Source organism: Podarcis pityusensis, assembly GCF_964106645.2.
Source record: "Podarcis pityusensis genome assembly, chromosome: 10".
NCBI classification, from domain to species: domain Eukaryota; kingdom Metazoa; phylum Chordata; class Lepidosauria; order Squamata; family Lacertidae; genus Podarcis; species Podarcis pityusensis.
The window spans coordinates 69902897-69930103 of record NC_138035.1 but is presented as its reverse complement, the minus strand read 5'-3'; the positions used below and the strand labels follow the sequence as shown (position 1 = coordinate 69930103).

The window sequence follows — 27207 nt, the reverse complement described above, 5'->3', positions numbered from 1 at the left end:
ACTGTAAGTGGCTACTAGCCATGATGGCTACATTCTACCTCCAGTGTTGGGGCCCTGGGCCTCTGAATGCCAGTGGCCGGGAATCACAAGTAGGGAGAGTGCTGCTGCGCTCAGGTCTGCATGGGGGCTTCCTATAGGCAACTGCTTGGTGATTATGAGAACAGGATGCTGGACTGGATGGGTCTTTGGTCTGATCCAGTACAGCTGTTACATTAAGTCACCCCTTAGTAGAGTTTCCCAATCTGGGTATTTCATTGGTGACAAGCTGGCTGGCTATTCTGCCTGCAGTCAGATGGTCAGCAACAACTGCCTGTTTCCCGACCACTTTACATCAACTTTTGGAAGTTCTCACTTCAACAAAATTGTGTTTACCACCAGCAATGTACTGTATTTTTCGCTCTATAAGACGCACCAGACCATAAGATGCACCTAGTTTTTGGAGGAGGAAAACAAGAAAAAAATATATTCTGAATTTCAGAAGCCAGAACAACAAGAGGGATCGCTGAGCAGCAAAAGCAGCGATCCCTCTTGCTGTTCTGGCTTCTGGGATAGCTACGCAGCCTGCATTCTCTCCATAACACACACACACATTTCCCCTTACTTTTTAGGAGGGAAAAAGTGAGTCTTATAGAGCAAAAAATACGGTAAATTATTATTCTATCTCCTGGGTCTCATGTCTCACTGCAGGCCAATAAAATTTATTAGATTATTAAGCCATTCTTCACCCTAGTTCTGAAATATGTCCATATTTTCTGCTAAAAATCAATACAATGAGAGAGAAAGCAATCAGTTGCAAGTACACCCAACAAAAGAAATCTGGCATGTGAAGAATAAGCAGAGCTTTTTCTGTGATAGTCTAATACTCACTGGTATGGAGTACTGGCATCTCCCCCCCCCCTTTTTTTTTTGCTGTCCATTTTGTGCTGGCACCCACAGCAGAGGGCCTTCTCGGTAGTGGCGCCCGCCCTGTGGAACGCCTTCCCATCAGATGTCAAGGAAATAAACAACAATCTGACTTTTAGAAGACATCTGAAGGCAGGCCTGTTTAGGGAAGTTTTTAATGATTGATTTTTTTATTGTGTTTTTAACATCCTATTGGATGATGATGATGATGATGATTACATTATCAATATATGAGTAACAGTACCTCATTTTTTATCCAAAAACACACTGACTAGAAATTAAAATAAGTGGGGCACAGTTACAACATGATGTTGCATTATAATGCAAAGTTCTTCTGTCTAAGACTTCAACCAGATTGAAACAGGAACCCTGTAGTCTGGGATTTGCAGAGGGTGGGGGAAGTTTCACTAAGAGGAAAAGGACACCTGTTTTCTTGCCCGTCTTTCTGCAACCTTCTGCCATTGTGCTATATAGTTCTAAAGGGCCCAGAGGCATACTATCAGACAGTGCACTTCCCTTAGCACTGGTATTACAAGCCATGCCACCTCATTCTGAACTAGTTTCAGCTTCCAGACCCAGTGTAAGGAAAGTCCTTCATGGACTACTGTAGCTAAGTGGTCCCTGTTTAAAAATCACCATTGCTGGTAAAAACTGCTTATTCTACTTTCAGATTCATGTGCTAATGGTGGAATATATGACCCTTGATGACGTAATAGGCACATGATTCTCTCCCCCCCCCCCCAATAAAGAGAATACCCCTATGGAGAAAAGTGGCAAGTATGAAGTGGCCTTCAAACTTCTGAAGTGAATCCAGCGACACTGATTTAAATGATCCATGTTGTGATGGTTAAGGAAGGGAGAATCCAATTAGGATAGACAGGATGGGTCTATCCAAGGAGTGTTCAGCTCAAACTTCTATAAGGGTCAATGCTTCTTAACTGATAAGAACCACATACTGCTTGCATTCATACGATGTGCGTTTTAATTTAAAAATTATTGCACTGAAATTATTTTTATTATGGGACAAATTAAGGGCCCTTGAAACTTCACAGATGGGGTTCATAGATATTTTTCAAGCAGGATATATTTTAAAGCTCTTTCCTCTACCATTACCTCTCCACTAGCTTCCTTGCTTTGGCCTTTCACATAGTCTGTATCTCCATTTCCTAACTTCACTCAATTAACACCCTCATTCCTGCCGCTTTACATTTCACCATAGCTTCTATAACCTGGTAAGCATGTAGGTTTTCTGCCTTTTACACTTTGTTTAGATTTGTTCTGTTTGTATTTTGTTGATTTATTGTATCCTGTTTTGGGGTAGAAGAAAAATATTAATAAATAAATAACAGGAACAGGCCTGTTGAAAAAGCCTCAGTAGCAGATAGGAAACCAAGGAGGTCTCAGATCCTTCTCTAGGCTCTCAACTACTCCAGCAACCACTGAGGCTGTTGCTTCAGTTTTAACACAGAGGCAAATTCTTTAGGAAAGGGTTGTTTGGTATGTGAACTTGTCAATGAAGTCTCACCTGATCCCAGATGAGGGACATGGAAATGGAAAGGAATGACCTACCACTGCTGATAGGACAGAGGGGGACCTGGAAGGGTGGCTGGAAATTGGGAAATAACGTGCAAAGTGAGTGCATGGCTGGGCAGCTTTCATTCTTCTGTCGAGAACCTCAACTGCTTTTACTACTCGATTTATGTATTTTGCTTGCATATGTGGTGATAGTGGGAAGGGATTGAATAAGGGAAAATCCAATGTTTATTTATTTATTAAATTTATTTTCCCCTCTTCTTCCCAAGGAATCCAATTTTCTGCAGTAGCTCTTGCAATTCATTCTTAGATGCTTTTCTATTTCGCCTTTATGTCTGCACTAGTGAGAATGGAGCAAGGTTCAAAGTGTGCCTTGGCATCACCTGCAGGATCCTTCTATGGTTTCCAATTATTGTTTTATGAATTTGAAGTTATGTTACGATGGTACAGGATGTCCCCACTGTATAGATTCTTACACATACGACAGTTGGCTGCCTAAATGAAGCAGTTTGAAAGAATAGCTGTACACATCCCTGCAACAACAACAAAAAAGACTGTTGGGGGCTGGGGGCCAAGAGAGAGAGAAAGAGTGTGTAACACTCTCTCTATATATTTCCCTCTCTCTCTCTTAGTGGAAGGGTGGTAGTATGTTACAATGCTACATACTTACACTTTACAAAAGAAGGAAAGTGATATTAGAAAGCTCGCTGACAATCTGATTTCCTTTTCAGGAAATCCTGTCCCTTTCAAGGAGCTTTATTTCTGTTTGCTCAGCAGAGGACCCTTGAGTATTGTTAATGTCTGCAAATTGTACGTATGGAAGTAAAAGCACAAAGCAAGCATGTTTTAAGTCCACCTCCAACAGCAATGCATGCTTTCATTATGCAGTAAGGACTGGCTGTTTATAGTTAAAGACGCCCACTGGACAAAAGCCAAAAGCCTATAGTGCTATTCCTCAGGAAAATTTAAGCAGCTGTGGTAATGTAATTTAAAACCTCTCAAAACTTTGCTGCAGTGCCTGTACTACTTGATTATACCATGAGTGCTTGGTGCCGTCAGTTCTCTAAAGGAATCACTTCGCTACAATATGAAAAAGAAAACTGAAATGCAAACCTGGAGGCAGCCTGAAATATCCAAGTAGATGAGCTTGTGACACCCTCTTCCAGAGCCGAGGTACAGTAAGCCATTGTCTGTGAATTTTCTGCAATAAGCTAAACTTAAATACTGTAAATTGGGGCATCCCCTATGCCAGATAAAAGAAGAAGTCAGTTACTAAGATGTTGCATACAGATTTCTGGTGCAATTTGATACTGTAGCTAAAAAGCTTTCTAAGAACATGGGTGGATACTGGAATTTAATGGGAATATTCACTTTGCCTGAATACAAAAAAAACCTGTGTTTCATTTTTCTTTGTTGCATGTACTTTACACTGTTTAATAAGATTACTCACGAACCAAAGTCATCTTAAATGAAACCTGATTTTAAAATGATTTTCCTTGGTTGTAAACTCAAACGTTTGCAGTAAATTAGAAATATATGACTCTCAACCATTTTAAGGACCAAGTTGTAACATTAACTGCACATTGTTTTTTAAGCTTTTTGTGTTCAAAATGAAAACCAGAACTCTATCAAAGGATATTAAAAGCATAAAAAATTAAACATAATGTTAAACCATCCCTGCTTGTGTAATTGTTTCCATTAAGGTTTGACACAGCTATTCTAACAAAACAAAAATACAAAATAGTTGTGTGCTCACATAACAACCTAAAGCTGTAATACTTTGCTATATCTGGAAGTAAGCCTCATTGAGCATGGTGGCATTTTTTGAGTAAATATGCACAGGACTGCACTGTGTGACTTATTAATAGGAAACCTTTATAACATATATCCAGTGACAGACAAAGGAAGTTGGTTAGACAATATACACAGCAAATGAATACTCTGAAACTGAACTCTCTACAACTTCATTTTTATAATACATATTTAGGCATTATCATACTGAAGAGTATTAATTTTATACAACTATAAAGCAGTTGAACTAAAATAAGAGATGCAATGCCACAATTACCACAAATGAAAGCTTGCAGAAGAAAAAATACACTGTATGATTAGGAGTAGACAACATGCTCCGCAACAAATTTTAGTTCAGGAAAACATTTAAGGCAACTTCACAAGTCAGCAAAAGCTAAGCTGGGAACACCCACCATGATGAAAGTATGACATCATGACCACTGCTTGTAAGACTTGGACTTTTGTGTTCTTAATGAATAAGAGAGGGAAAACTTTGCAGATAATAAGGGTTAAATTTAAAGACATATGGAAAGAAATATAAACAGTAAATATTTATTTTTGTATTAAGACAAAAAGGCAGGTAAAGCATTCAGATAAACTTTTCTGTGAGAAGATAAACACCTAAGATCTTCCAGTAATAGCACATTAATTTTTAGGGGTACAAACTGTGGATTATATTCTCAGTATGTACATCATTATGACAAGTAACAATGAATGGTAACAGACTTCATCTTCTCTCGCCAAAGTTAAAATGCTTCAGCTTGTATTAGTCAGTATCTAATATTCTTTATGGCAAGAATGGGAAGCTGTGGTCCCACAGATGTTGCTGGACTCCCAGCTCCCATCAGTCCCAGCCAAGCGCAGCCAATGGTCACAGATGATGGGAGTTGTACCACAGCAACATCTGGAGGGTCATAGGGCCAATCCCTGCAATGGGTTTTAACTATACTTTGTTCTTCTAGACTTCAGATGTCTGTTAATATAACCATGTAATAAACAAATAAGTATTCAGAAGTCCCAAATGCATGGCTGAATTGAAACAAGCTTTTTACAACAATATATTTCTATGAAAATATGTGTCTGCATACCTTTCAAAGAGAAGGGAGATTAGGTTACCTTTTAGGTCATTTTATTTCCCTTGGAGGGATGCTCTATTAGGTGTCTCAACATATGGGATGTATTGCATTCCCTATACTTGGCATTCACGTGGCAGTGCTTTTTGTGTGAATCTCTCCAAAGCCCTGACTGAGTGTAGCCAATCAGACCGACAGCAAAGGAGGGTTCAAAGTGGGGATAATGTTTATTAAGGAAGTGCAGGCTCACAATGAATGAGCTTTGTTTGGCCCAGCAACATCATAACATAACCAACTGTATGATTTATAAATGTTACTGAAGAATTGTGTTAAAATATAACATAGTACGTAAGCTGCACCTAGTTGAGACTGCCAACAACAGGAAACTGGTGCAAAAACTAAGGGTTTTGTGGGAGGGGTCTTAAAGGAAATTTCAATCTGAGCTGTTTGCTTGTTTTCTTTTTGTGGTTGCAGGAGATAATGTGATTAGGACAACATAGCTTGGCAGGCGATATAACTTCTGCAATGTTCAGATAGGAACACTACAATATGGTATGCTGAAAACAGAAAGTTCATTCACACTGATCCAAACACATTAGTGCTGAGACAGAGAAGCAAAAGATGATTTAGCTATATTTAAATGGAATATTATTTTTGCAGGGGGAAATGTCAGCATTTGAAAAGGCTTTATGAACTTGGAGGCTACTTTGAAAATACCACTAGGCCACATTGGACACTAGAAAATGGCATAGGGATATAAAACTATATAGATCAGACATTTAAGGAGATTGTCATACTAGAGCTGATTCTAGCTCACAGCAAGAATTAACCCAGCTTTCATTTGCTGGTGTACACACAGGAACATGGGCACAAAGAACAAATTAGCTATTTAACAAACTACCTATATAACATACTTTATTTCATTCCAGCAAATTATGACCAGTTGAGATGCATAAGGAAGGAGTCCAGGCAAAACATACTGAAGGCTTGGTTTCTAGATGTTTGATCATATTGGTTGCCTCCTCTGCACACGTTCCAGCTTGTCAATATCTTTCTTAAATTGTGATGCTCAGAACTGAACGCATTACTCCAGGTGTGGTCTGATCAAGGCAGAATAGAGCAGTACTATGACTTTCCCGTGATTGGGACATTATATTTCTGTTGATGCAATCTAGAATAGCATTAGCTTCTTTGCTGATACATTACACTGTTGACTGTTAAGCTTGTAGCCTACTAAGACCCCTAGACCTTTTCTCATGTGCTACTGACAGACCAGGTGTCCCCCATCTTATATTTGTGCAGCTGGTTCTTCCTGTCTAAGTGTAGAACCTTACATTTATCCCTATTGAAATTCATTTTGGTAGTTTGGGCCCAGTTCTCCATTCTGTTAAGGTAATCTCCAATCCTGATTCTGTCTTCAACACTTCTACAGCATTAGATACCCCTCCCAGTTTGGGTGTCCGCAAATTTGATGATCATCTTCTATTTCATTATCCAAGTTGTTTATAAAAATGTTTATCAACAAATGCCTCCCATTTTTCTTGTTAGAATCATCTGCACTTGTGCCTTCAATATTTCACCTTTAAGAAATTTCCATCCATCTTGGATTCCCTTCTCTGAGTATTTCTGACATACAGTGGGATCTCACACAGTAGTTCCTCAAGTTTGTTAAGGAAATCAGCCTTCTTAAAGTCCACAGTGCATGTCCAACTACACTCAGGTTTCCCTTGCCTCTATATAATGAAACCCAAGAGGACATTATTGTTTCCTCTCAATGTTCACCGTACTTCCACTTTGTTGATCAGTTCCTCACTGCTGGTGAAGCCTAGGTGCAAGATAGGTATGTGGAACTTGAAGAGAAAACATGTGGCCCTCCATATGTTGTTAGACTGCAGCTGTCATCAGCCCTAGTGAACATGGCCCATTATCAGAGATGATGGTAGTTATAGTCCAACAACATCTGGAAGGCTGCAAGTTCCCAATACAAGAAGTCTCATTGAACTCAGGGAGCCTTATGCTTCACAACTGGTAGGGAGCTTCAGACATAAGATTTAGACTAGCTTCTGTTGTGTCTATGATTCTTAAAGTATATGCATAGTACAGAAGGGAGCAGGGAAGCAGCTAGAAGATGTTTCACAAGGGTTGACTTGTCAGTATTTTTGAAATTCCTGCCAAGAACCTTTTAGAAGTCCAGTATCTCACACTTTCCTATTATAGCCTTCCCTCATTGTGTCTTACCATGCATCCGCATATTAGGGGATTAATCAGGCACATTGTGAGCTTCAGGGAAAGTAACAGAGAACTGGATTTAATGGCCTATTTTAATTAAATTAATTTCAATTTACCTTTAGAAGATGTAAACTGCCTCCTTCAATTTGATTACCCTGGTATATGATAAGCATTTAATTTGCCAGTATAGCCTTGCAACCACTGGCATAGAGGATTTGTTCTGCCCATCTCCTCCTGCATGGTCCTGTTTCCCTTGACCTATTCATGGTCATCATTAGGTGAGGTGCTTTGATGTGCATCACCCCCATGCAATGCATGGTGAGAGGGCTTTCTCAACTACAGCAGCTACTTTACATTTGTCATAACCTCAGTAATTCTATACAGCTTCATCTCTACCTCCTGAAAACTTTTGTGTTTAGGCAATTCTTTTTGCTGATTATCCACTTAAGTTTTTGTTTTGTTTTGTTTGTTGTTATATTTTAACTGTCCATCTTTTGCTGAATTTTAAAATGTTGTTGTTGTGACTGTATTTTTAAATAGCTGTCTTTGTTAGCTGCCTTAACTGATTGAACTAGAAAGGTGGGCTATAACTATTCCAAATAAATGAATAACTAACTAACTAACTAACTAGAACATCTTGGGGTAAACTGCAGTAAAATCAAACATGCCATTAACACAGTTCTCTTTCATTGTCCAAATAGCTCCAAAGTGCCTAATCAGATCTTTAGCATGCAGGTGTATAATAAGGTAATCATGGTGCTCTGTTCAGCTCTAACCAAATTTATTTCATGGTCCTTTCCCAATCTGTTGTTTAGAAGTACAAATAACTGAGGCTTTACATACATACCTGGGAGAAAGTCAATAGGACTTATTTTTGAGTGCATCTATAGGATCGGGCTGTGAACATGTCATTTTCAGCCCCCTTATCTGTCAGACTCAGAGGGTATCTTGTGTTTGTGGGCATGAAGGGGAGATTAGCAACTGGCCGGTAATGACTTTCTGACTTTCAGATTTCCTGAATCCAGGGAGGGTTTCGTGAGGAGTGGTTTTACCACTGCCTCCTTCAAGCAGGGAAGGACCACCCCATCTTGCAAGGAGGCAATAATAACCTCCCTGGCCCAGCTACTTGTCCCCTCTCTGCAAGTTTTTATCAGTCCATATTCTCAAGCCTTACTACTGTCAGTTCCACCACAGCCATGAAGTCCTCAGCCACCCCAGAGCCAGTTGCCTTGGCAGGGATGTTGAAGTCTCTCAAAACCAGTGGTCAATGTCTTATTGGAGGGAGGGTGTTGCCCCTGCTTTTTGATCACTGTTTTATTTGGGAGAGGGTTGTAGTAGTTTGCCCTTTTTTTTTTTTTGAGGGGGGTGCTCAGCACTGCCAACTTTTCTGCTGCGAAATTGTTGTTGTTTTCTGGCACCCACAGCAGTTTCCTACAATTTCAAATGTGTCTCTTGGTCCAAAAAGTTGGGGGACACTTGTTTCCATATTACAGTGATAGTCAGCGAGAGAGAGCAGCTGATCTTTATAAAGGTGGAATCTTTCTTCTACTGTTACACTAAAATTCAGAATTTATTTATAAAACAGATTGTTTTTACCTTGACAGAAGTCTTAGTGTTCCATTTGTGATATCTGTGTGAGATAAATTTAAGTAAAGGATTGCTGGGCAACCTTCTGTTACAAGCCTTATTAGTTCATCCTGTTCAATAAAGAAAATCATAAATGAAATTGGTTTCATTTTTTAAAGTAAATAATATGGCTCTTTATCAGATGCATTTTTTCAGTTCACACTATACGTCAACAGCACACCTAGATATCTGATAATAAATTGGACATGCAATAATAATAATATTTAGCATCATCTACTGTAACCACATTCTTAACATAATACAACATATAAATGTAACTAAGATAACCAGAATCTTTAGGTGGAATAAATGACCTCTTTTGGTTTTGAAAATGGCCTCCTTAAATTGTTGTTTCTGGTCCATATTTGGCCCATGGTCTGGAGGCTCCTCACACCAGTGTAGACTGAAGCTGGAAGTCTATACAGCTTTTCCTTGATTACAAACCATGAAATCAGATGGGTTTCCTATTCAAACTAAGTAATATTTGGACTTTAGCCATATTATGCTACATACATAGAGCACAGCTTTTCATTTTAAAAATGTTGTGTCTTCTCTAGAAATCAAAATTAGAACTAAAATTTACTATATCTGAATTACATTAAGGCTATTTCAAATTTGTTGTATGAATACTTACATTTAACCCTTGGCATTCAGTGACATTTAAGTCTTGCAAATTCTTACAGTGAGCTAAAATAAATATAACACCAAATTAGTATCTTGCATTACTTGAAAACATCAGCTAATATCTAGCAGTTTTCAGTAACATAAACCCAAAATGGGAAAGAATGAAATATATTTTATACCAATGGTCAGTAACACTGGAGATATGTCATTTCATTGGGATTACACAATGTTTTCATTGTTAAAAGATTGTTTTGCTTTTTCCAGGGACACCCCCCCATCACCAAAGGAATGTAGTTATTGCTCTGTTAACACACATTCTCAAACAGTAAGATAAGCCACCCTGTTGAGGCTTGGACAAGCTGCCTGTGACAGCATGTCACTCCTCTGACAGCTCCTAGACTTGATTGGGTCAAGAATGTAAACTTAATGAGTGTTGATACTATGAGTGAATAGAAACATTACAAGCCTTTTTCTTAACTAAGGTTTTGTCCTGTGACATCTCAGCCCATGCTATGGGTCCATCTTGTTTAATGGCCTCACTTTCCTATGATCCCCTTGCCTCCAGGATGAAAAGATAATGCAGACTACTGGGCAAACCTCTTTGTCCATTTGGTTTTAGAACTAGATCATATTACTATAACACTGGAACCTAGAGGTGAATGGGGCTCACGCCCAGGTAAATTTGTATAGGATTGAAGCCTACATGTACAGGACAGAGTGAATCAGCATCTTATCCTGTACACCAGGGATAAGAAACCTGTGACCTCAGATACTGCTTGAACATGACTTCCATCACCTCTGACCATTGATGGTGTTAGCAGACACTGAAATGGAGTCCAATGACATCTGGAGGGCCACTTTCCCACCCATGCTGTTAGGCTGCAATCCCAGACAGTATTTTCATGGAACATGGTATTGTACCAGACAAGGCAGTAGAGCAAATATTTAGAAGCAGGCTAAGAAGAATCATACGATCATGAGAGGGCAAAGCTCAGTGGTAGAACATCTGCTCTGCATGTGTACAGAAAGTCCCATGTCCAATCCCCAGCATCTCTAGGTTGAGCTAGGAGAAAATATGAAACCATGGAGACTCTGAAACTCTGCTGTCAGTCAGTGTTAACCAGCGCTGGAAAACTTCTGGCCTGTGGAAAGCCAGAGGTTCAAGAGCAGCATCGGCAGTGGACAGGCTGGGCAGGTCCACCTTCTATGTTCCAAGGGCAGACCAAACCTTCATAATCTTTTCTCTGGCCTGCCCCGGAAGCCCTTCTCCCTGGGAGCCAGACAATATGACTCCCATCAACTCTGGCCATTGATGGTGCTAGCTAACTCCAGTTCCACTGCCAGACTCCGCCCTCCCGCCCAGCCACATCAGGTAGATTCCTGATGCTTCCCACTCCTTGCCCAACAGTTATGTCAGGCCACAACGACCACCAGGTAAACCAATAACAGGGTATTATTATCTTTAATGTGGAATTCACCTTTTTCAAAGGTGCCACACACTGGGTCAACATTTTAATTAATCTATCCACAAAGACCCAAGGTCTCTTTCCTGTGTAGTCACTGCTAATTCAGACTATTAACATATACGGGAAGGTAGGATTTCTTTTCCCAGTGTCCATCACTTAACACTTGCTTAAAAGGGCAAATGAAATTCAATGTAATTCCCATTCACTCGCTTTCATTTCAAGAAGAAATACAAGGCAGTTCACAAACAAATAAACGTCAACAGCAAAATAACAAGAATAAAAATATAGCTAACAAAAATAAAAATACACTGTAAAACAGCTACATTAAAATACCCATAATTAAAATATATGATAAACCCCTTAAAACAGCATAAGAGTTACAACAACAATTACCACCAAACACAACCAAGCAAGCTTGGGAACCCCAACCTTCCACATTATCAATAAAAATAAATAAATAAATACACAAAGGACCTACCCATGTGATGCTGACGCAACCCCCCCTACACTAAGAATAGGCAACAGAATGAAAGAACAACATATTCATCTCTTTCCTCACCTCTCCTTTCTCCCAACTGCAAGATGTCTGACAAAAATGTCTCTCACCAAACGTAAACGAGCTGTGAAAAAGACTATGAATTGACTTGGAGAAAACAAATGTACAGTTCCCTGTTTTTCCATTTGCTTTGTGCCACAACCCCCCCCCAATAAAAACTAATAAAATAAAATAAAATAACCTGAGCCATCCTAAAAACAAATTACTACAAGAGACGAAAGTCAGGAGATCAGGGAAATGCTTTTTAAGCAGGTGTATCTTCAGGAGTCAATGGAATGCCAATACAGTGGTACCTCGCAAGACGAATGCCTTGCAAGACGAAAAACACGCAAGATGAAAGAGTTTTTCGTTTTTTGAGTTGCTTCGCAAGACGAATTTCCCTATGGGCTTGCTTCGCAAGACGAAAACGTCTTGCGAGTTTGTTTCCTTTTTCTTAAAACCGTTAATACAGTTAAAACCGTGCTTCGCAAGACGAAAAAAATCGCAAGATGAAAAAACTCGCAGAACAAATTAATTTCGTCTTGCAAGGCACCACTGTACTGATGGGGCATTGCATATTTCAACCATGCTTCCATGTTTACTACAAGCCAATAATCATCAGACGATGGCAAAACTAATTGGGTTCCATTTGTTGACCTAAATGCCCTTACAAATTCATTCCCTGAGTCCCCTGTATCAGGTGATACTGTATCAGGTATAATGGTGTGTGACATCATCATTATTTGATAATAAATAAATTATTTATATCTCCATTTAGGAGGGAAGCTCACCATTATTATCACAGCCAAAATTATTTTCAATATACAATGTGCTGATTATTATGGAAAATATATTCAAATGTCAGCTTTAATTCATTATAATTTAGGACACCAGTCGTGAAAGACCTACATTGACTCCCAGTACAATTCTGAGCACAATTCAAAGTGCTGGTGCTGACCTTTAAAGCCCTAAATGGCCTCGGCCCAGTATACCTGAAGGAGCATCTCCATCCCCATTGTTCATCCTGGACACTGAGGTCCAGCTCCGAGGGCCTTCTGGCAGTTCCCTCACTGCAAGAAGTGAAGTTACAGGGAACCAGGCAGAGTGCCTTCTCGGTAGTGGCACCTGCCCTGTGGAATACCCTCCCATCAGATGTCAAGGAAATAAACAACTGAACTTTAGAAGACATCTGCAGGCAGCCCTGTATCAGGAAATTTTTAATGTCTGATGTTTTACAGTTTTTTATATATGCTGTAAGCCACCCAGAGTGGCTGGGGAAACCCAGCCAGATAGGCAGAGTATAAATCATAAAATTATTATTATTATATTTTATTATTAATTCTAGGGTAATATCTCACTAATATTCTGCTTTTCTTCCAACAGAGCGATTCCTCAAACCCTTGCTGTGCCTCCTTGATTCAGAACCACGCTAGTTAAAGGCTTCCAAACTCAGATTTCAAAGGAATACTCTGACTGTTCCAGCTGTTGTACAAAATAATTGGGACCAGCTGGATGTCAGGATGCAAGTGGTTACAATTATAATACTACTTTTCTTTTGTAAAGCGGCTGACTTTAGGAAGACAAGAAATGGAAGTTCAAGAAACAAAGCAAATAATGGAAAGTCAAACGGCTTAAGAAGAGCATCCGGCACTGTCAAGCGCTACACCCCAGGCCCCCCATGTGATGTGTACACCTATCTTCATGACAAATACTTAGATTGCCAAGAAAGGAAACTGACATTTGTATTGTCTGATTGGCCTGAAGATTTAAAACACATGCTCCTAGCAAGAAATAGAATTCGCAAGCTGAAGAACAACATGTTTTCCAAGTTCACAAAATTAAAAAGTCTAGATTTACAACAGAATGAGATATCAAAAATTGAGGATGAAGCTTTTTTTGGTTTAAATAAACTCACTACACTTTTACTGCAGCACAACAAGTTGAAAATCCTGTCTGAGGAGGTGTTTATTTACATGCCTCTTTTAATTTATTTACGCCTATATGATAATCCATGGGACTGCAACTGTCAGATAGAAACTCTTATAACGATGCTGCAGCTTCCAAGAAACAGGAACTTGGGAAACTATGCTAAATGTGTACACCCAACAAAGCTAAAAGGTCAAAAGCTCAAGCAAGTAAAATCAGAGCAGCTGTGCACTGAAGGAGAAAGACCAGACCGTCCTATTCCAAAACCTAAACCCATCAGACCTGAATTTGACTCTTCTCTCTGCCACATTTACATGTTTCCTGTACAGACACTGGACTGCAGAAAAAAAGGTTTGTATAAGCCAAATACATGTTACTTTTTAGCTGCTCATTAATGACCATTAAAATTGTCATTTTGAAACTTTACCCAAGGTAATGGAAAGGTGGGGTATAGTTTAAAAAATATTTTAGGCTGTAAGCCTTTTGACTGTTACCTGAGAGTAAGCCAAATTGAATTCAAGGAATTACTTGTCAGTAGACATGCAGAAGATTACAGTTGGTGGTTATCTAGCTCAAGCGGTGGAATTTTTCACCTATCCATTATCCATTATTATTATTATCCATAACAATCAATAGACTTATGATAAAAACTTATAGCATTCTGATTACAAAAGTGGGCATATGTGCCTTAAGTGTGTCAGACGCAAGCAGCCTGGAAGTAGGATGAGCATGTAGCCCTATAATACATTTAGCATAAAAATATTAGTGATTTAATCAAACAAATTGTGCCATCCTATAGAGAAGCCTGCATCTACCTACCACCCATGACTACAAGAAAATTAATTTAGAATAAAATAATTTAGAGTAATTTATCTTTCAACCCCCATGTCTTGTAACTGACCCATGTCTACTCAGAAATGAACCTCTTTGTATTCAGAGGTGGGCTCCCAAGTAAGTGGAATTAGGACTGAGGCCTTAATTTGTTTCTACTTGAATTTTAAAAACCAATGAACTGCATTGTTCATTATTGCTATTTTCAAATGGAAAGAAGTTATCTCTTTTGTTACCTGTAGACTTTATCTGTACTCCTCAGTTACATTCCAAAGCTCTTTAGCAAAGTAGAAAGAAACATATGAATTCAACTGCTAAAAATGTTTAAAATATTCATATATTGGCATTAGCAGATTATTAAATGGAAAAAAGATTTGTGCAAAATAAACCAATGGCAGCAGAACATAAAATACTAGATGAAAGTTTGAATGAATTTTGGATTGGATTTAGGGATGTTTGTATACCCCTAGGTTCCCTGCCTAGACAAATTTAAAAACAATAGAAATTAGGGAATAATATCTGGAAGGCAGCAAAATATTATCCATATTCAAACTCCTGCTCTAAAAGACCATCCATCCACCAACCTGTCAAACTGCAACCCCCACACCTGACAACCACACAAGCTATCTTCAAACTAAATAGCACCAGATGAGTTTTTAAAAGTGACCCAAGCCACAAAGTGCAGAGGAAGACAAACTTCTCAATGTTGTTTTGACAGAAAGACAATATGTGAATTGGTGAATCAATAGCAACATTCTTCATAAAAAGTAATTCAATAAGGCAGCCAGAAAACAATGCTCTACATTGTCTACAACATGGAAATGACACTTTTTGGCACAATCTGTACTACTTGTAGATTTTTAAGATGGCTTCTTTAGCACCTCAGTTGGTTTACCTTGTTTCAAACTCTCAGTGGGTACATTGATTCTCAGAAGTTGGTGATATAAAGGAGTTATGGGCAATGTATTTGGGAATAGGATATGCACACGAGGCTACCACCTTACTGAAGCTAAGTAGGTCTGAGTATGGTCAGTGTTGGATGAGAGACCATGTAGGAACCACATGTATGCTACCTGGGATTTTATAATGGAAGAAAGGTAGGGTATAAATAGAAGACAATAACTTTTAAAAGCAGTCTTAAAAACAAAAGAAGACTTAAGAATGCACATGAGTAGTCTATGTTGGTATATGGATAGATGGGAAACTATGTTGTGGGGGGGGCTATGGCTTTCCATAATATATATGTATATATATTTCTTCTTTCCTTCTCAAGAATTAAAGAAAGTTCCCGGTAACATCCCTCCAGATGTAGTTAAACTTGATCTATCTAACAATAAAATCAACCAGCTACGACCCAAGGAATTTGAAGACATGAATGACCTGAAGGTCTTAAACCTCAGTAGTAATGGAATAGTTCACATAGACCCAGGTGAGTAAACTTTATTATGATATATCAAACTATAGTGAGTTTTAATAAATGCTTTCATGATACAAAAAGTGGCTCATTTCCTCAAAATGTCATTTTTAATAATTATGAAATAGTAATAAATACAAGTTGAATATCTATCAAATCTAAGAGAATTCCACCTACGGAAAGCAACAACAGTCACTGATTAATCAGATTGTTTTACAGTGCAATATTATGCATGTCTTCTTAGAAGCAAGCCCACTGAATTCAATACAACTTACTCCCAGATAAATTTGTATGGGATTACACTGTTAATCTCTATGATGGGTCTGGTACAGAAGACTCACAATAATGTTCAGAACATTGTGCCTCTCTTGTTTCTTTAAAACACAACCACAGTGAAACTCAGCCAACGTTTAATGGTACTAAAACATATCTCTATGGTTGTTGTTATTTCTACGCAGTAGATATGTAATCCTAGTGTTTACATTTTTTGAACAGCTGCATTTGCAGGACTCATGAACCTGGAAGAATTGGATTTATCAAACAACTCCCTGCAAAATTTCGAATATGGAGTATTAGAAGATTTGTACTTTTTGAAAATACTGTGGCTTAGAGAAAATCCTTGGAGATGTGACTACAACATTCATTATCTTTTCTACTGGTTGAAGCACCACTACAGTGTTCACTACCATGGTTTAGAATGTAGAAAACCTGAGGAATTCAAAGGCTGGTTTGTCGGGAAATATGTCAGAAGCTATTACGAAGAGTGTCCCAAAGATAAGCTCCCTATTTACCCAGAAACATTTGAACAGGATACCGATGATGAAGAATGGGAAAAGCACAAAGAATATCCAGTTCAAACAGGAAAGAAACATGGGGTAATTGTCACTGTAATAGGTTAATTTGATCACCGCCACATTCCATCCTTTAATATTTTTGTAAGAAAAAATGGTAGTTTATATTTTTGTTAAATGCAGTGTATGTTCATGAGGGATTATCTGTTAAAATATTTTTGGTACTAATCACATGATGACATTACCTGTTTCCTTATAAACTTACTCTTTTTAATCTGTTTTGTGTCATTTTTGCCTAACTAGTAACCATTTTTAACACAAAGGCATATGATTTATTGCAGTGTAATAAACTAAACCTCTTTAGAGAGTTGGGCTTAAACATCCTAAAACTTGAAATCCATGTTTAACCAGAAGTAAGTTGTACTATGGGACGTGGGTGGCGCTGTGGGTAAAACCTCAGTGCCTAGGACTTGCCGATCGCATGGTTGGCGGTTCGAATCCCCGCGGCGGGGTGAGCTCCCGTCCTTCGGTCCCAGCTCCTGCCCACCTAGCAGTTCGAAAGCACCCCTAAGTGCAAGTAGATAAATAGGTACCGCTTTCTAGTGGGAAGGTAAACGGCGTTTCCGTGTGCTGCGCTGGTGCTGGCTCGCCAGAGCAGCTTTGTCACACTGGCCACGTGACCCGGAAGTGTCTCCGGACAGCGCTGGCCCCTGGCCTCTTAAGTGAGATGGGCGCACAACCCTAGAGTCGGACACGACTGGCCCGTACGGGCAGAGGTACCTTTTTACCTTTAAGTTGTACTATGTTCAGTGGAGCCTACTCCCAGTTAAGTGTGCACAGAACTACTGTCATCCACTGCAATCTGTTGAATATTGTAACTGTAACAGAAGGCACACACATCCAACTTTCTAATGAGGCACAAATAAGCAAACACCAATTTATCCTTCCTAAGTGCCTAGATCTGGACAAGGGCAAAGTCATCTGAGTCAGGGGATAGGCAGCCAAAGTCCAATTTGTAATTACTGGATCCTTCCCAACTACTCTATTCTGAACTTAAAAATGGAAAGCATAATGCTGGTGGTCAACAAAAGAGGTTTAAAGACTGTCTCGAGGCAAATCTAAAAAAATGTAGTATAAACATCAACAATTGGGATACTTGCCTGCGAGTGCTCCAATTGGAGAACAGCCTTTACCAAAGGTGTCATGGGCTTTGAAGACACTCAAACTCAGGACGCAAGGGAGAAACGTGCTAAGAGGAAGTCACGCTTGGCAAATCCACACCATGATCAACTCCCACCCGGAAACCTATGTCCCTGCTGTGGAAGGACATGTGGATCCAGAATTGGCCTCCAGTTACTTACAGACTCATTGTTAAAACCGTGTTTATGGAAGACAATCTTACTCAGCTATGAGTGATCGCCGAAGAGAGAAGGTAGAAGGGTTAATGCAGGTGAATGAGACCTGAGCCTACTTAGACATAATACTACTCAGTTTTGGGTTTTGGGTTTTCAGAATGATTTGGTTCAGAATGGGATAAACAATCACATAAAAAGAAAAAAAATCAGATGTTCTACAGTCACTCACAAATGGAGTATCTTCAGCTGATGTGCTCCTAACATAGGACGTGTTTTGGCATGGAGTGGCAGAGCTTCCCCAAGGATTGTAACAAAAAAAATCTCAATACCACCCTATTTGGTGTAGGGCGTCAGAAGGGTGCAATCCAGACTAATCTGTATCATAGGATTGTTGAGAGGTTAAAATAGAAAGGGGGAGAACAACGTGCGCCACCTTTGCAGTCCTTGGAAGAAAAGAGGGATATCAATGTAATAAACCAATAAAATTATTGACTTATAAAAAGAAGGAAAATATTGAAACTCTATGTTCTCTGCAGAGGAAAAATGTACATCAGTACTGATCAGTCGTGACATTTGTCCCACAGTACAAAACTGGTGACTGACAAACCAATGATGTAAATTCAAATTCAGGGAAAATCCACTATCTTTCCTACATCAATGAAACTATCAAAGCGTGAGCCAAGCATAGGATTAAGATCAACTTCAGCTTTAATCTGTAGCCTCATACTTTGTAAGAAACTATTAAGAAAATCATAGCTGCAAGAATGCTTTGAATTGAAAAAAGCTGCTTGTAAACTCTAGCAGAGCTTCACAAACTGAAAATACTTCTCCAATAACCCTAAAGGTTCACATGTGTTATTTGGCTTGAAAATCATTTTCTGGAATCCAAAGAGCCCACATGAATTATACCCGGGGGCTGATTTATCTTTATAGCTATAGCCCCTGGAATATTGCTCTGGAGGATCCTCATTCCTTCCTTCAGGAACACCTTCGGGTGGGGCACAAGGAGCTCTGGCAGGAAGAGGGAACAGCTAGCTAGGGTTGTGTGTGTAACACTTACACTCCCTCCCTCACCACTCCAAATTAAAATGAAATAGATGGAAAACTGGCAACTTACCTTTAAATTTTCTGTAAAGTTGTCCAGGAACGCCTCCTGTTTTTTTACTTTTATTCCTTTACACTGTAATCCTATACACATATATTCAGAAGTCCCCATGAGTTCAGTGGGGTATACTCCTAGATATGTGGCACAGGATTGCAGCCACAGAATTATTTTTTACAGTGATCTCAAGTATTGAATAACTGACTACTTGAGAGGGAAAGACCTTCCTGTGGGTCCAAAGTAAGATGCAGGTGCCTGGCTAAATTTACTTACAAAATTCCTCACTTTAAATATCCATTATGATTCCCCCCCCCCCCCCCGCAAACGGTCTTAGTTATTCACAGTATAGAAAGACAGGAAAGGATGACAAGGCAGATATTGGACTCAGAATAACACAGCTGTTGTTGGGGGGGGGGGGCTGGATTTACAGGCAACTTGAAGCCAGTTGCTGCAGGAAGAGAGTCTGCAACATTACAGAGTAAAAGAAAAATGGGAGGGATCTAATGGTTGACATTTGAAGCTGCAGCCCAAAAGCCAAACAAGTTCCAGGGGAATAAAGTGTTACTTCAGTGGCTAATAAAGTCTAAAACTGCTGAAACAGAAAAATGAGTGAACCCTGAATGGCCCCACAGAATTGCTAGAACAGGAAATGGGAACCTAAAACAGGCAGCAGAATTGTGTTAAAGCAGCAGTGCATTTTTTTATTTACTAGAAAGATTCATGGCTAAATTGGTAAATAATTATTCTTCCTAATTGGCCAAAGAAAAGTTCAGAAACTGGAATTTAGCATGAGGAAAAGATAACTAGCTCTATAAGTAATCGTCTTCAACTGCCACGTCATGGATGAATAATTAATTACAATATGCCCAAGAAAGTGGGAACATCAAAAAGGGTATATAGACCTGAATTGTAGCAGTAGTACTAGTGGTGGTCGTGACTCAAAATGAAATCTGAAAAATAACTTAAAATAGGGAAATGTTTCATTTTGTTCCTAAATTATTTTTTTTTTTAAAACCTACCTCAATTGAGCCATGATACAGTTTATTGGCACAAAAACTTAATCATCAAGGGAAAGGGGAGGATGCACAATTCTCAGCTACACAAAGGATAAAATGATTTACATGTCCAAGTATTTTTAAACTTTTCAGATACAAAGCTTATCATACTCATATATTAAACTGGAAACAAATATTGCACTGTATTCATCTGCATTATAGTCTTAAATGCAGGAGTATGTATAATGTTTGTAATTTTATATTGTTTTGGTTAACATTTCATCATCATAGAACCTTAATTTTAAAATGTGTGTCTTCCAGAACAATAACAAAAAGGCCATAGCGTCTGAATTACCTTCATTATTTTACCAATAATGTGAAAGGAAGACTGATTCAACTCAAAAGCTCCAAAGAGTTTAAATGTACTGTAAAATTTCCAATGAACGAAAAAGAAATAGGTATGGAACACCTAAGACAGATCAAAGATTTGAAACAAGAGAAACCAAGAAAAAAAGAAAATACTTGGCCCAAGGCAGAGTAGAATGGAGTGTGTTCATTCAGCAGTACAGCCTTAAAATTTTAATAAATAAAAAAATCTGGTAATTTACTTTAGTGTCCTTGAAACAAGCTTAACAAGCTGAAACAAGCTTCTAGCAGCTTTATGCTGTGTAATGAGCCTGAACAAGAGATAAAATAAGAGATACTATTGTCCACTTTTCAGCTGATTGCACAGAGGATGGAAAAATTAACATGTGTAGGACAATCTTTAAGAGGAAGTGAAAACAATGAGTAGTATACAGCTAACTTGCATCAGTGCAAGGATTTTCACTTGTGCAATTGAACTCCCTGCCTCCCCATGCCCCTCCCCAATTCGCTCCAGAAGTTTGGGGGAACCTCCAGAACACATTTGTGTGCTCATGTAATGATAAAGCTATGGAATCTATGGAAGTGTTTCCTGTTTCAGACTTGTGTGTCCTGTTCCTACCTTGTCTCAACCTTGACTACAATGTCTGGAACATGTAGGCAGGGTCAATCTTTATCCTTCTCCAGTGGGAGGACCACCCTACTCTCCCATGTTGGCTCTCCATAGTGAGCTACACAGACCCAAGAGACCAATCCTAGCTAGCTATTTAGATGTTGCTGATGGTCTGTTTAATAGCAGACTTCTTATATTCTCAGAGGAATTGGAGGATATGGCTTAAGCTGCCTGCAGTAAATAACTTGGAGGTGCAGTTGGCTGCCAACCTATCTAGTGAACATAGGAACTAGCCTGTAAGTCCTTATCCCCAGGGCTTCTTAAGAAAGTCCCATGGAATTTTGCTTGGCATCCACCTCTGCTTACTCTTGACTATGGTTCCAGTCTGAGGTCCAATCTAGTTATGAGAACTGAAAATGTAAAAATAAACTCCCACAAACAACCACAGAGCATAAGAAGAAGAATTTGCTACAAGGACAGCAAAACCCCAAAACTGAGTAAGATTGTCAGGTAGGAAGAAAAACAACTACTAAGCTTTCACTTGGATTATTTACTCTATCTGCACTTTGCCCTTGCTGCTTATTCTCCAGGCCAACCAACACTGAGATGACTGGCTGAAGCATCTGCAGCTGAAAGTGTGGTTGTCTCACAAGTCTCAAGCTGAGTGATCTCCAGCAGTGCTGGCCTACCGGTAGCTTGGTTCCTTCTCCTTACCCCTTGCTAGTTACAAAAGGATAACCCTCATCTGGGAACTTCATTTGGGGCCTCAAAGTACAGTGGTACCTCGGGTTAAGTACTTAATTCGTTCTGGAGGTCCGTTCTTAACCTGAAACTGTTCTTAACCTGAAGCACCACTTTAGCTAATGGGGCCTCCTGCTGCCGCTGCGCCGCCAGAGCACGATTTCTGTTCTCATCCTGAGGCAAAGTTCTTAACCCGAGGTAATATTTCTGGGTTAGCAGAGTTTGTAACCTGAAGTGTATGTAACCTGAAGCGTATGTAACCCGAGGTACCACTGTATGTGAATTTACATAATTGTAAACCTATTATACATTTTTCTGAATACAGTGGTACCTCTGGATGCGAATGGGATCCGTTCAGGATGTTTGCATCCTGAAGCGAACGCAACCCGCATCTGCGGGTCACAATTCGCCATTTCCACGCATGCGCGTGATGTCATTTTGAGCATCTGCGCATGCGCAAGTGGCGAAACCCAGAAGTAACGTGTTTCGTTACTTCCAGGTCGCCGCGGAGCCCAACCCAAAAATGCTCAACCTGAAACATATTCAACCCGAGGTATGACTGTATTTCAAAAAGATAGACACATTAACAGCAAGACAATTTAAAAACATTAGAAATTTAATAAAATGCTTACCAATATTTTTAAAAGTAAACCAATAAAGGGTAGAACAACCACGAAGATTCAAATTCAGCACATTAGTATGCCACTTCAGCAAAATATTTCCAGCTATGTTATCTTTAATCTTCTCTTTTACTGCAGAAAAATTAATCTAAACAGAAAATATATTCCGATATAATTAACAACGAGGAGTTCTATACATTACAAATGTTAAGGTTCATTAAATCTGTCATCCTGAAAATACAAACAATTGTTTCACTTCTGGAAGGTGAGTAGTTCAGGAGAATCAAATGAAAATACATTGAAGTCCAATGACAACAGGATATGGGTAGAGATGTACAGGATAATATCTATGCTAAATCTAGGAATCTTCCCAATACAGAGGCAGAAATTATGTGCTTCATATGCCTACAAATGCCTAGTACTGAGGTAAAGTTTTCAGCCCGCAATATTGTGGCACATTGGGATAGTACTTTTGGGGGGGTTGGGTGTAATTTTTCAATGAGACTGACACAAGATTTGATTTCTTCTTAATTTAAAACAAAGCTGAGTCACTACTCCAAGTCAGCTGCACTTGATGTCATTTCCATGAAACATTCTGGCCCCAGTTCCCAAAGTGCTTGGCAGCCTAGCTACTGAGCACAGCTAAGCAGCCACTTGAAGAAGCAGCTTAGCTTAGTTTTAAGCTTGGAGAAAGAAATTCTCCCAAACTTGTGAAAGATGATATTCTAGGGAAAGAGGTGGGGATTATGGAGAGCCCTTCAAATGTTCATTGTTAGGAATCATTCACATTTTCCATATTTACTATTCATAAATTATTCATCTGTCTTTCACCGTTTTTCTAATCACTTTTGGGGTTTTTTACAGTCTTCTATTTATTTAATTGTGGGCCAGATTCAACTAATGAGTCCTACTATTACAACAATGTACCAGTCATAATGCTCTTTGCCTTCTTGGGCTTCCCGCAGCTAATTTGTAATGTTGAGGCTTGCTTTTGCACAGTGGTAGCATATTCCTCTTGCACAGCCAATGAATGCTGATTCCCACCCAGGAATCTTCAGCACCTGCTAAAGCAGCAGTGGTCCCCCCACCCCTTGACTGAGATCTAGGGTTCTGCACAAAAGGTTTTGGGCTCAGACCTCATGCTTTTCCTTGACACTCCTGTCTGAACAGCCCTGGAAAAGGCATGGGAGGCTGCATGGGGAAGGGAGAATTGGATAAAAATCTATCTCCAGCCTCTGTTGGATTGAAGCCCTTTTTCAAGAACAAAGGGGGCCCTTAGATTCTAAAACTTTGGCATCAATTTAATTAACATTAATCCCTCAAACATATGGGAAATACAATTTTTGATTAATTGTAATTGGAATATTAGATAGCCAAATCAAAATTAGTTTATCTCTATCCAAAATGTGTATGTTTAAATAAGAGACTATAAGAAAATTACGTCTGTGCAACAATTCTAGCCAAAGCAATGATTATCATATGATACATAACTATCCTCTGACAGCACTATTAAATTTGAAGGACAATAGGCTAATTTAACAAGGAGAACCATTATTTATTGGGTTTTCTCTTCAATTCTTTTTTTTTTTTTTTAATTGGTACTAAATCTTGGTTTCAAGCATCTGTACTTACATTACTCCATACTGAACCCATTTGTGTCATTGCTTTCCAATTTCGGTTAACCTGAGCACATCTTGCCAAATCGATTATAGTTAAATAATGGAAGACCTAATTTCAAAACACAAAAACACAGTAACATGCAAAGCATTACTTAAGCTTAAAACTTGTCCACTGTTGATCTTTAGCTTTTAGATTTCTTCTGGTTCAAAAAATATAGCTGCTGCATAGTGCTCTGCAATCCATGCCCATTTCCTGCATGTAACATTTCTCCCACCACTGATATGTCTTTTGGAGCAGCACTGTATCTGAGTATTCCTTTTTCAGATGTCTCATCACTCTAAAGTGTGACTAGGATATCTAATCCTATGACATTTAGGGTAACTACTCGGAGTGATTCACCTCTTGTCATTTTACAGTGAATATCCCTCCCCCAACCACCCCAACTCACATTTTCTCCACAAGATCAACACTTGAAGGGATTCCTCTGTCTTAATGACCCCCCCAACTTGAGCAGGGGGTCACTTCTACCTCTCCAACCTGGTGGGGGAGTGCACAGGGTGGATGCTTGCCATCGAGAAACCCAATGAACAGTAGGAAATATATATATGTTCATTTCACTCCCCACCCCACCCACTGCCCCTGCTGCTTTGGGATAAAGTATACATAAGTGGCAGCTTAGTACTGTTTAAAAACTTAATAATGCAGATAGAACATTCTAACTGGAGAGTGTCTATGTCTGAGGCTCCACTAATTGGGACTCAAATGGCTCCAAAAACTTGGTCAAAACTCCTGCCCTGCACTTTTCCAGGTTCTGGCAAACCTACTATATCTGCAGTGGGAAGCTGGCATCTGCTAGTCAATTTTGTGCCTTTTGCTGCCTTCAGGCTTCTCCCTTGTGGACATACCTGAGCCTTCAGAGAAGCTTGAATTAAACCTATTAAACTGTGCTTACTAACCTGGGCCACTGCTCTTTCTGGCAGTTTTGTCATATGATCTCTGCCTGATTTTATAGGTGGTGCTGATATATAATCTTCATGTGAATGTCTTAAAGAGTGACTTTTTTCTTTATCCTGTTTTTCATGCTTTTCATGTCTTTCATGCCTTTCACGTTTTTCACGTTTTTCACCATGATAGTCAACACTAAGAAAATCTTCAGAATCTTCTACTATTTGCTGCCAAATGTACACAAAAAGGACAACAAAGTTAACATTTTCTTTATTCAAACTACAGTCTGGTTTTGACAAATGTAAGAAATCAGTTCTCAAACTACATGAGACTTTAAATGTGTCTTTGCATCTAACATGATTTTTTAAAAATGTAAATTGCATCAGTTAAGGGAGATGATAATTAATGGGCACAGAACAGGCCTCAAAGGGAAATGTAACTTTTCTCCCCTACCGTGGTCCTGAGGAAAATCGCTTTTTTGAAGCTGTCACTTCCACTACAGCTTGGATCCCATTAGTTGTCATATCTCTCAGCTAATACAATTTGAACTGGAAAAAAGGCGTTCACATGAAAACACATGGGCACAGCAAACCCGAACTATTTTTATTTACAACTTTGAAACTGTGAAGGGTTAGGATTAACCAACTTTTTAAGCCAAATTAAATCTTCTCCCCTTTCAGTTTTGTAGACTAGTACAGAACCGAAGAGTAGTAAACCCTGCCGCATGGTCTTATAGCAAAACAAAGTGGTTTCAGAATGAGATATCATGGTGGCCATTTTTTTTCTGTGTAAACTGCCCCATCTGTGCTGAACCTGTAAATCTCCTAATCTATGGACTACTGGGCAGTCATGAGGCACAAAGTTTCTATGGAAACGAATCAGTATTTGCTCACTTGCATTTTTAATTCCATACTTGCACCGTGCATACTCACTCAGATTAGAGCAGCTGGCAAAATGTAGTAAATAGAAGGGGAAGAAATGGAGGCAGTGAGAGATTTTACTTTATTGGGTTCCATGATCACTGCAGATGGTGACAGAAGTCACAAAATTAAAAGATGCCTGCTTCTTGGGAGAAAAGCAATGACAAACCTAGACAGCATCTTAGAAAGCAGAGACATCACCTTGCCGACAAAGGTCCGTATAGTTAAAGCTATGGTTTTCCCAGTAGTGATGTATGGAAGTGAGAGCTGGACCATAAAGAAGGCTGATCGCCGAAGAATGGATGCTTTTGAATTATGGTGCTGGAGGAGACTCTTGAGAGTCCCATGGACTGCAAGAAGATCAAACCTATCCAATCTTAAGGAAATCAGCCCTGAGTGCTCACTGGAAGGACAGATCCTGAAGCTGAGGCTCCAATACTTTGGCCATCTCATGAGAAGAGAAGACTCCCTGGAAAAGACCCTGATGTTGGGAAAGATTGAGGGCACAAGGAGAAGGGGACGACAGAGGACGAGATGGTGGAACAGTGTTCTCGAAGTTACCAATATGAGTTTGACCAAACTGCAGGAGGCAGTGGAAGACAGGAGTGCCTGGCGTGCTCCGGGCCATGGGGTCACAAAGAGTCAGACACGACTAAACAACAACAAAAATGAATTTCTAAACATGTATTGGAAGAGCACAGAGGTAATCAAAACATCATAGAAAACATACCTCACTGTATTTTTTAGCTTTTTTAGTAAAGCCAGTCTGTTTTCGCCAAGCCTTTAAGACAATCATCTGTAAAGAGAAATCAAAGATTCTCCCAAGCCTCCTTGCTGCTGCTGGATAAACAACATAAATGGAAAAGCAGGAACTTTATTAACAAGCAATAATTTCCATTGCCTTTTGACTGAAGCAAGGAATTGGTTGACTCTCAAAGCTGGTTCAGATAGTGATCTGAACCAGCAGTCTCCAAACTTTTCGAGTTTGGGGGCTGTTGTGGGAATTCTAAAATATCAGTTTCATCGACAAAAAAACTGGTGATGTTCAGAACCCATCTACTCACAAATAACCAGGTAAAAGACATAAATATACTCGGAAACAAATAAACAGAACCAAAAATAAGCAGGCCACGCCTCCCCCAAAAGCAGGCAACCCCCAACAAATAAACAGTCAAATAAACACATTTTTTA

At 39.3% G+C, this 27207-nt stretch overlaps 2 protein-coding genes across 5 annotated transcripts in view; one reads left to right on the top strand and one right to left on the bottom strand.

Annotated features, from left to right (window-relative positions):
• Positions 1-27207, bottom strand: part of FBXL13 (F-box and leucine rich repeat protein 13) — a 73290-nt gene that overhangs the window by 35593 nt on the left and 10490 nt on the right. For all 4 annotated transcript variants that reach the window (XM_081023551.1, XM_081023552.1, XM_081023550.1 and 1 more), the window contains exons 6-12: positions 26747-26856; positions 25108-25323; positions 24164-24259; positions 22544-22679; positions 9790-9842; positions 9126-9226; positions 3550-3679 (exon numbers count right to left, since the gene is read on the bottom strand). In XM_081023551.1, coding sequence (XP_080879677.1) covers positions 3550-3679; positions 9126-9226; positions 9790-9842; positions 22544-22679; positions 24164-24259; positions 25108-25323; positions 26747-26856 — 842 coding nt within the window. The remainder of the gene's footprint in view (positions 1-3549; positions 3680-9125; positions 9227-9789; positions 9843-22543; positions 22680-24163; positions 24260-25107; positions 25324-26746; positions 26857-27207) is intronic.
• LRRC17 (leucine rich repeat containing 17) lies at positions 3469-17016 on the top strand. The gene is made up of 4 exons (XM_081023754.1): positions 3469-3609; positions 13164-14057; positions 15811-15966; positions 16447-17016. Exons 2-4 carry the CDS (start codon positions 13301-13303, stop codon positions 16848-16850), a joined length of 1317 nt encoding a protein of 438 aa, XP_080879880.1. The 5' UTR covers positions 3469-3609; positions 13164-13300; the 3' UTR covers positions 16851-17016.

Bases quoted from the DNA above. Each gene is read 5' to 3' on its own strand.
- LRRC17 (XM_081023754.1), top strand. From the start codon at position 13,301: ATGCAAGTGGTTACAATTATAATACTACTTTTCTTTTGTAAAGCGGCT. The intron at 14,058-15,810 runs GTTTGTATAAGC...TTCCTTCTCAAG, and splicing joins ACTGGACTGCAGAAAAAAAG to AATTAAAGAAAGTTCCCGGT. The intron at 15,967-16,446 runs GTGAGTAAACTT...TTTTTTGAACAG, and splicing joins AATAGTTCACATAGACCCAG to CTGCATTTGCAGGACTCATG.